The sequence below is a fragment of the Trachymyrmex septentrionalis genome, unplaced genomic scaffold (assembly GCF_001594115.1).
Source record: "Trachymyrmex septentrionalis isolate Tsep2-gDNA-1 unplaced genomic scaffold, Tsep1.0 scaffold9, whole genome shotgun sequence".
Taxonomy (NCBI): Eukaryota; Metazoa; Arthropoda; class Insecta; order Hymenoptera; family Formicidae; genus Trachymyrmex; species Trachymyrmex septentrionalis.
The window spans coordinates 277980-287636 of NW_017306091.1; the positions used below are offsets into that span (position 1 = coordinate 277980).

General features: G+C 41.8%; 2 protein-coding genes across 16 annotated transcripts in view; both read left to right on the plus strand.

The window, feature by feature from the left end:
* LOC108755813 (ELAV-like protein 3) overlaps positions 1 to 2808 on the plus strand; it is a 44756-nt gene extending 41948 nt beyond the window's left edge. For 5 of the 15 annotated variants that reach the window (XM_018499105.1, XM_018499101.1, XM_018499102.1 and 2 more), the window contains one exon: positions 2373 to 2807. In XM_018499105.1, coding sequence (XP_018354607.1) covers positions 2373 to 2697 — 325 coding nt within the window. In that variant the 3' untranslated portion in view covers positions 2698 to 2807. Of the gene's footprint in view, positions 1 to 645; positions 649 to 2372 lie in introns of all 15 variants that reach the window. The other 10 variants (XM_018499110.1, XM_018499113.1, XM_018499109.1 and 7 more) reach the window with 5 other exon arrangements.
* Positions 2730 to 4697, plus strand: LOC108755815. The gene has a single exon (XM_018499117.1). It carries the CDS (start codon positions 2839 to 2841, stop codon positions 3193 to 3195), a length of 357 nt encoding a protein of 118 aa, XP_018354619.1. The 5' UTR covers positions 2730 to 2838; the 3' UTR covers positions 3196 to 4697.
* The last annotated feature ends 4960 nt before the right edge of the window (positions 4698 to 9657 follow it).

A 9657-nucleotide genomic window follows, 5' to 3' on the forward strand; every position in this document is an offset into this window, starting at 1 on the left:
GAAACCTAATTACATAGTTTTGAATTGACATCTTGCTTTAATGATAATAAAAAAAAATTGAGATTTTGTTTACATTTTATTGCAATATTTCAGAGAAAATTTTATTTGGAAATTCTGGATATTTATATATTGTATATACATATATTACGTATTCTCTGTAAAAACTAAAAGTTACAAAAAATTCTGTTCTCGAAGGTACTTATTCTAAATACGAATACTTTTATATGTAGAGAAAAACCGGATGCAGATACTCTCGTGTACATATATGTACATATGTTTAATGAACCACGAGACGAACTTACATGCAAGCAACGTGATGTTACTCCTTTCATTCCCTTGTCCTTATAGATTCCATCGTTTTTTTTTTGTACGGCCCTCCATACATACACACATGTACACATATACGTATACATACGTACACACATGAAATTGGATCACAGACGGTCGTATAACCACCCGATGCACATGTTTCTGCGTACACAAATAAAAAAAAAAAAAAAATACATGACACCTAATCACACGTTTACTTTACGCGGTGTAACGTACAACGTACGTGACGAATGCATACGTAATTATTGTGGCCTCGGCATTATACTGAGTACTCACCGAGATGTGCCCTGTTTTAACGCGGCTTGTGACGTCAAGTAGGTACGTAGATACTTTTACAACTGTAAATATTCCCCTCACTTGTATAAGTGCCCTCGTATGGGACGTGTACCTTCCATTCCTATACTCTGAAATCTTATCTATCTAGCAAAAAAAAAAAAAAAAATCTGTCGCACATTTAAGAATGAATGTTAATGTCAATCGTAGAAAGCGCCATCCAAGGAGATTGGCTTGCGTTTCAAAGAAACACGTTCTGTATCTATGTGATTCCCCCTGTGCACGTGAATGCATGAATGTGAATGCAGTGATGTACCTTTGTCCAATTTGGCTTTTTCTCTGGATATATTAAGTTATATCCTTATAGAGAATGCATGACTCGAAATAAAGGTTTAATTACATTTCATTGAAGATTCAATATCCAGATAGCGTGTACTTGTAAATTTTCTCTGTATAAAATACAGAACAAGTGACATTTCTTCATAGCATCCCATAATGCCACTTAAATTCTTTCTTTCTCTTTATTATCTTTTAACTTATAATTCTGAACGAGCACTACTTTTTCTATATACTATGTTTTTATACATACTCTCGTTTTATTTTTATTTTCTTTTTCTTATTTCAAAGTTTACTACACAGAGATTTAGATGAGATGCCATTTTTTAATTATTACCTACAGAATATAAGTAACTGCTTTGACACAGCTTCGTCACAGCTTATATACATATATGTACTTGAAATATGCAATTAAAATAGAATATTTTTTGTATTTGTAAAATTTGGAAAATTTTTTTATAACATTTATAAACATACACATTTATTTATTTTAAATTTTTATAGTGGTCACACGATTGAAATAAATACTTGTGTATTTTGTACGGCATGTCTTTCTAGAGTACATATTATATATTTATAAACAAAGTTTGCACGCTGTCCTTATTTATATATCACTTATGTCGCTGTCATTATATTATTTATAATGTCGCGTAAGTAACGTAGTACAAAATCAGTCCTCGCGTAGTTCTACATATATACATATATATTTTTTTCACTTTTTTTGTGCCAGTGTCATATGTAGATGTCTGCGGAAGTGCCATTTGTGTAAAGAAAGAGATCGATTACATATCACGCGAAATAAATGTTCACATTCAGTATGTATATATATATTCGCATCTTTTTACACGTTTAATTTCATTGGGATTGCGATATACTGTGCGAGTAGCGTATAATGTAAAATCTTAATAGATATACCCTTTTATATTCAGAGAAAAGAAACATCAGCAAGTATTTACAAATTGAACGGTGCTGAAACGTTCCCTCGTGAAACGTGAATGATAATGTCAAATAAAACTCGATAGTATCATATTTTGTGGAGGAATTATAATATTTAATATGATAGAATTATAAATATTTTAAGAACGCAAAAAATCGTTGTTCAAATTTCTCCACAATCTTGAAAGAATGAAAAAAACAAATTCTACCTGTCCCTAAAAGTCCCTAAATTATACCATTATGCGATGATTGATTCATGCGATATTTTCGTAGCCAAGAAATGCGATAAAAATTTTCATATTCTTGATTACGAGAAAAGGCAATTAGAAATTGTCATTAAAATGACATACGTCGTAAATTCGTTTGGATGCGTTCGAATGTGACGTCACGTTTCAGCGTCGTTCGTCCTTTCGCTCCGTCGCCTCCGCGGCCGTCATTGTCAGCCGCCACCGGGCGACGACGTCTGTTTAATGACCGGCCTGGCCATCGTGTTCCAGGTACAGTCCTCTGGCGGGTGACCTTCTCGCGAACTCGATGCTGCCCGGTAACACGATGAACGGCGCCGGCTGGTGCATCTTCGTGTACAACCTCGCACCCGAGACCGAAGAGAACGTGCTCTGGCAGCTGTTCGGACCCTTCGGCGCCGTCCAATCGGTCAAGGTCATACGCGACCTTCAGACGAACAAGTGCAAGGGCTTCGGGTTCGTGACGATGACCAACTACGAGGAGGCGGTGGTGGCCATACAGAGCTTGAACGGGTACACCCTGGGCAACCGCGTGCTCCAGGTCAGCTTCAAGACGAACAAGAGCAAGGCGGCGTAGGACGAGCAACAAGCGGCAGCGGCGGCGGTGGCTGCGGCTGCGGCCGCGGCGGCGGACGCGGCGGCGGTAGCGGCGCCTTATCATCATCATCGTCGTCATCGGCTGCTACGTACCGCGGCGGTGGTACAGCTGCCGGTGCCGATGCCGGCGGGTCACCTCTACAACAAGCGGCCAGGTCCTGGCGGCCAGGTGCCGGGCGGCATTGGCAACAACGGCATCAATAGCCACATTGGGATCGGCGGCACCGCCGGTGGCATCCTTCACGGAGGAGTCAAGGGCCAACGGCAGCCGTTCCTTCAGCGTCTACCGTCGCGCATACACGATCTCACTCGGGCAATCGAGATGGCAGTTTCGGGAGCGGCGAACACGGCAACGCAGCAACATCAACAGCAGCAGCAGCGTCAGCACGCGCAAGCCAAGCAGACCTCCCTGAAGAGCAAGCCCAATAACAATCGTCAAGCCGGCAGCAAAAAGCTCCAGCAGAGCGAAAAAGTGTAGTTGCAAGGAGTGTGTGAGAGAGAAAGAGGGAGAGAGAGACTGAGCGTATGTGTACTTGTGTACTTCGTGTGCGTGTGTATGTGTGAGAGAAAGAGAGGGAGAGAACGGTTGAAGAAGAGAGAGAAGTAATGAAGGAAATAGAAAGGAGGCCGCGCGAGAGATAATTAGAAAGAAGTAGGTTAGATCGTTCGACTGTCCGATATGTAATCGTGGACTGTGCATGTGGGAAAGCTCGAAGGAAAATAACGGGGAGGGGGGTAGAATAAAAGGGATGCGATATTAACGAGTCCTCTCGTGTCCTCACATTCCCCTTTTTTTTCCTCGCTGCGCTCTTCCTCTTTCGGGTTTCCGTTCTTGCTTGCATTCGGTCGTAATCGTAGATGAAAGAAAAGAAGGCACGTCTTGGAACATCCTTGGCGTTTTATTGACACGAGCAAAATTGTAAGAAATTTGACAAGGAGGACGAAAGATTGAAGCGCGTTTTTGCCTTTATCTTACGTTTCTTTCACAATCATGCTGCAAGATGCCAAGTAGGAAATTTTATTCCTAGTTACAAAGGCGTAAATTTTCTTGACCAGATGACGCGCGGGGATGATAGGAGAATAACACGAAGAGACTAGATGAAAAAAAGAGCCGTACCGAAATTCGCATTAGGTCTTACGGGTGACTCGCACAGCGTTCTATTCGCGGGTCCTGTATATACATATTGCCGATTTATATGTATGCGTACGCGAAAGCATGCTTGTGGACCAAGTGTGTAAACAGGACGATAGCTCGTAAAGAGCTTTGAAGCTTGAGGGAAGAGGAAGACGCAAAAGATCGAGGTATGAAAGTGAGGAAGGAAGACAGAGAGAAAGAGAGAGAGAGAGAGAGAGAAAAAGGACTTTCCCTTCGATTAGCATTTGACGATGCGTCGAGAGCCTCCGCCGGGCATTTCGGCCGATCTTTCTTTATATATATATATATATATATATTTTTTTTTTTTCTTCTACTTAATGTACATCCATGACCGGGTTAGTCACGACGATATCGGGCTGTGAGACTGAATCACACACATCAGACACGCAATTAATATACACATACACGTATACTTGCACGTACAAGTAGAACGATCACCAAAACGCGCGGTTAAGAATGGCAGGCTGTCGTAAAAGAGAACATATTTCGGAACGCGCTCACGTGAGATAAAACTCGTCGAAATGCGGGAGATATATAAGAGCGGATGGGAGAGAGAGAAAGGGAGAGAGTGAAAGAGAGCAAGAGAAACAGAAGGAAGAAAGATAGAGGGGAGTATAAAAGAATGAAATCTCAGAGAAACACTCACACACAGTGCTTAGTAGTAGGTGGTTATACATACTCGTTTTATGTATAAGTTTTAGAGTATTAGCGTCGTATGGATGAGAAACAGGAGAGAAACAGATAGGGAGTACGGTGAGGGTACGAAGTGCAAAGGGAAGGAGGTATTGGGAGGGGGGTGGGGGTGGGGGAGGGGAATAAAAGGGTAAAATTGATTTTGTGGGTTCATAAGAGAATGTAAAATGCGCCAGGGGCCGGTTATGATTAATCGAGAAAAGGCGAAAAAAGTAAACCAAGTATTGTGGGGCAGGGCTCGCACTCACGTGTTCGTACGATCGCACGGAGCAGATTTCAGTGTGCGGGCACGATGTGTACCTTAATGTAACCCCGTAAGTTTAATTAGGATGTTACCGTTTGAGTATCGACACTATGGACACTATGGACGTATTTATTCTCGGGCGAGGCGGTTCCCCGGAGGATCGCGAGCGGTTCTCGGGGCTCGGTATAGGGTAGAAAGAGAAAGAGAGAGAGAGAGAGAGAGAGAGAAAGGGAGAGAGCACGGCCTGTGAGGGATCGCGAAGCGATCTAACTGCGTAACTATAATAACCACTTCGTGCTAGTCAGAACTCAGGTGGTCTCCATTGCCACGCATACGTGTCGATGATACGCGCGTATATAGTGTGTCTCTTTCGTTTTCTTTTTTTTTTTTTCCTTTTTTTTTATATGAGACGTATTTATTAGGTAGTAAAAATATGCTTTCGCAGGATCGGATTCTCTGACTCTCGATAATTATCCGCGAGGATGCACCGTCCGAGAGGACATTTTACAAGATGTTACATAGTTTCATGTTTCGTCGATTCTTTTATAGTTCCCTTCGAAGAGATTTCGTAAATACCGGGAACGAATAATGATAAAGGAAGAACGGGTTTCTTGTTTGATTAAAAAAAAAAAAAAAGAAAAAAAAATTCAAAATGCTTTAATCTTTTACATATATAAATATATGTACAGCTTTTACACTTTACAATACGTGAGACGTTAGATAATAATTCAGAGCGTATGATCGCTCGAGTGTCGTGTTTAATTACGTTTCTTGTCGTTGATTAGCATTGCACGTTTCGTCGCTCCTGGGAAAGATTCACGGTTTGTATCGAAAATTGCATAAATACAACGAGAGAAAACGACGATATTGTTCTATGAGACAGAAGAAAGGGATATTGCAACATCCGTTATTTTATCTTTGTGTCGCGGAACATTGATATTGTTCTCGTTTGAAAATATCGATATTACAAAAAAATTATGCACTTTGCGGATTGGATCTCTTTAGAACTTTGAAATTCTTAAAGAGAATCCCGTTCCTGCATGTACTTCGAGGACGGTGCATGCGACCGGTATGTGATACGGATTAATGACAAGATTGCAATGATTGACGTTCGATCTCAGGTCAGATTAAGGAATCACGCATCTAGTCTATGTGCAAGTTATCGCGTCGTCGGCGCAGTTTCGCGTTTAAAGAAAGATAAAAGGCAGATAACGACACGTAAACACCGGGAAGTTGGGAGCGGACGCAACGACGAACGCGGCTAACGATAAGTGAAATGGCGCGAAGCAGGCGAGCCGGATCCTCACGCTCGTTCGTGTGATTATCGTTGCCATCCTTTCGAATGACGATGAATCGATTCGGTTTATTGACTGTAATTGTATCACATAGACACGAAATCCTGAAGCGATTGCTCCGCAGCTGCGAGCACTTTTAGTAGAATCGTTGTCCCAAGGAGACTTGATGCGATCCGCAGGTCAAGGAATGATTCTCCGCAGTTGTAAGTAATTCAGAAATCCCTTTCCGAAGGGTGATTCTCTTCGATTCTGCACGTAGAGATTACCACATAAAGATTAGATAATGAAAGATCGATTTTTCATACCCGCTTCCATCACTTCTCCCGAGTGATCTTTCAACAAATGCAGAGATACGCAGAGTCCTTGATCCGGCGATCGCGAATGAACTCCCGAACGGAAAACGATCCACGACAGATCTCCGGATTGCGCGAGGCGAGCATGAGGACGCGGATTACGCGTACTTAATTGCGAGTAGAGCGATATACTCGGTTAAGGATAGATTTAGTCAAGGAAACCAAAAAAAAAAAAACTTAAACATGTATGTGCTAATAATGAGTACCTTAGTGTCTAGTCCGGGAGTCGCGAGGAGACGCGAGGTACGAATGATATTGTCCCTCGGAAAAGTCGCACGACTCCCACGAACGTTGTGGATTTTCTTTTTTCTAAGACATTACTTTATTTATTCAGAGCCACCGCCGATTCACGCGCGTATCCTTTCTCGATGAAGGACCGCGGTGGTCTCGGCGTGGCGCCAGGATCTCGAACATTAGTGCAAATTAAGGCGTCGAACAGGCATTAGAACGTCGCCGCGTAACCGTAAGCGCAAACTCGCTGATCGGAGGGTGTTCGAACGACGATTGGTCTCCCCCTTCATCATCGCTCATAATTATATCGCAACACTATTATACGAATACAGTAAGCAGTATACAGCGCGACGCGCTTTGTATATGCAGATATATATACGAGGTGTTTTCCCTCGATTGGTTCCCTCGCGCAAGCGAAACGGTAACTTTTATTCGCAATTTCAGATGTATATTTCGCGTGCTTGTTACGCGCGAGCACCAATAGAATATTAATAGATCGTTATTGATAGAGAGTAAATTAAGGGCGTACTGATACCACGTTGAAAAATGAGACCACAGCTCGACAGCTGGAATTTCATGCGGATACGTGAGAGATGAATCATATTTCGACGCATCCTCTCGGTATCAGCGAGACGTCCGTTTTTTTCGAGACGTTTCTTTCATAATATACATGCGAATATACACATTTGCCATTATAATAATTATTCTCCTTCTCGCTATTATTGCCGTATTATTATGATTATACTTTATTCTTATTACTATTATTATTGCCATCGTCATCGTCTCATTATTATTATTATTATTATTATTAATTATCATTATTATTATTATTACTTATGATCGTGTATATTTTCTGTGTCTTTTGTCTAGTAGCTACGTGTAATCTTTAACACCTCATTACTTACTCTCGTATAATAATACTAGAGGAAGATATAAAGAAGTACTTTACTCACTCTTCACTTGCTCACTTAACATTGCTCTACTATCGCCACTTTCTGCCAATCGCTCTATAACTATTACGTTGCTACTACCGCTACTGCTGTGCTGTTGCCACCACTACTACCACTTACTACTACTACTACTACTACTACTACTACTACTTACCAAAAACTATTTATTTATTTATTTAATTATTAAATAACATAACAACTTATTATGTTTTATTTAAGGATTAAACTGATTTGTGTTTGGTTCAAATGTCGTTTGTTTTATTTCTATTAAAAATGTTTCAGTTGCCATTCACCCGGCATCCCGACCTTCTCCACGATTATCGCCTTCGATTCGTCCTTCCTCTCAACCCATCCTCTCTTCATCGACATTCCACGATCTCTTCCTGACATTCCACGAGTTACAGACTGATGTAATAGCGATGTAAAAAAAACAAAACGGCGAGCCGCTCGACCTCGATGCACGAGACTCCGCTCATGGATCCTGGTTCGTAGCGTCTTTATTATTTATAAATTATTTATACTATTAATATAGTCACGAACGCCGCCATAGGTAAAAACGAATGCGACTGAATTGCTCGTTTTAATTATTAAAAATCTTTGGAGGTGATATTTCGATCGTACCGTACCAGGTGTATCCGCGAAAGATGCTACTGCGCGTCATCTCTTGCGTGCGAGATGAGAGTTTTGAAAATATTTTCAGTACACATATTGGCGGCGTTCACGACAGCGCGTTGAATGGTCTAGAATTCTAGAAATTACTATGCGTAATGGTGTAGCCAACAACAATAGAAGGAATAAGGAATAATGATTTCAGCCTATCGGAAACCGTGTATTTCGGTGTATTCGATTTCTAACAAGTTGAAATCTTTATCCCTAATTCCTTATTCCATCTGTGTTGTGGCTGCATCCTAATTCAAGTTTTAAGCCTTAAGTTTTAAGCCTAAGTTTTAGTCCTTAATATTCCATTTATTACTCCCGGAATTTTACATTGTGTACGTTCCAAAGAGAGTTACGATCGAAACGATTGCATTGTAGAGGGATGGACTCGATTCAAAGTGAAGAAAAGAAAATCGAGTCGTTTGGTCGATCACGATATTGTAAAAATAAATATATGAATTTTGTTATACTGACAGTGTACACGCGAAATGGATTCTTCGCGAGGACGATATTGAGAGCTTTTCAACAAGCGACACTTCGCGACACGGTGATCACCCCGTCTCTGTTTAACATTGACGAACAACAAAGATGCAACGATTCACCGTGCCACATCTGTGTCATCTGTGTCTCTTGTTGGAAAGCTTCCATTTGTGGTCTCTCGAAATAAATTCCGCGTCGATCAACGTCGATCCAACGACGACGTCCGGATACGACCATCGAATTACTCCTGCCGTTTCGAAGGACTTAAAATCATCTGACGATCCACGATACTTGTTCGAGCGATTCACACGTCGGGTAAAAAGGAATTCGAATTTCCGGGAGTCCAGCAGAATGTCGACTAGAGTTACTTGCGTATCCTCCGCAATGACGGAATGATTCGGAAGATAAGTAAGATGGCTTTGTATTCGGTTACGTCGAGTATTGGCGATCGAGCACTCGTTGATCCTTGAAGTCCGAGAAGCATCTTTTCTGGATCCCGATCGAATGGTCCGAAGGGTGACGCGTCGCTCGAGACGCGAGGGGTAGACACGGTGAGGGATGTTAAATAATAATGAGGGTGGGATAGGAAAGAAAAAGAGAAACATGGACACGAGGGCCAAGGTGATTCAAGGTTGAGGAGAGCGAAATGCGATGAGAGGAGAGGGCGACGACCGAACGATTAAAGAGTGATGCGAGCCCTACCCCACCCTTAAGGGGTGCCGACTCGCTCGCAACGATTTGTCGACCGAATTAACGTCGTAGGCGAAAGGATGGAGAGAGGCGAGTTTGAAAGAGAGAAAGTTAGTGAGAGTGAGAAAGAGAGAGAGAGAGAGAGAGAGAGAGAGAGAAAGCGCGAGAACGAGAGAAAGAGAGGGAGAGAA

Bases quoted from the DNA above. Each gene is read 5' to 3' on its own strand.
- LOC108755815 (XM_018499117.1), top strand. From the start codon at position 2,839: ATGCCGGCGGGTCACCTCTACAACAAGCGGCCAGGTCCTGGCGGCCAG.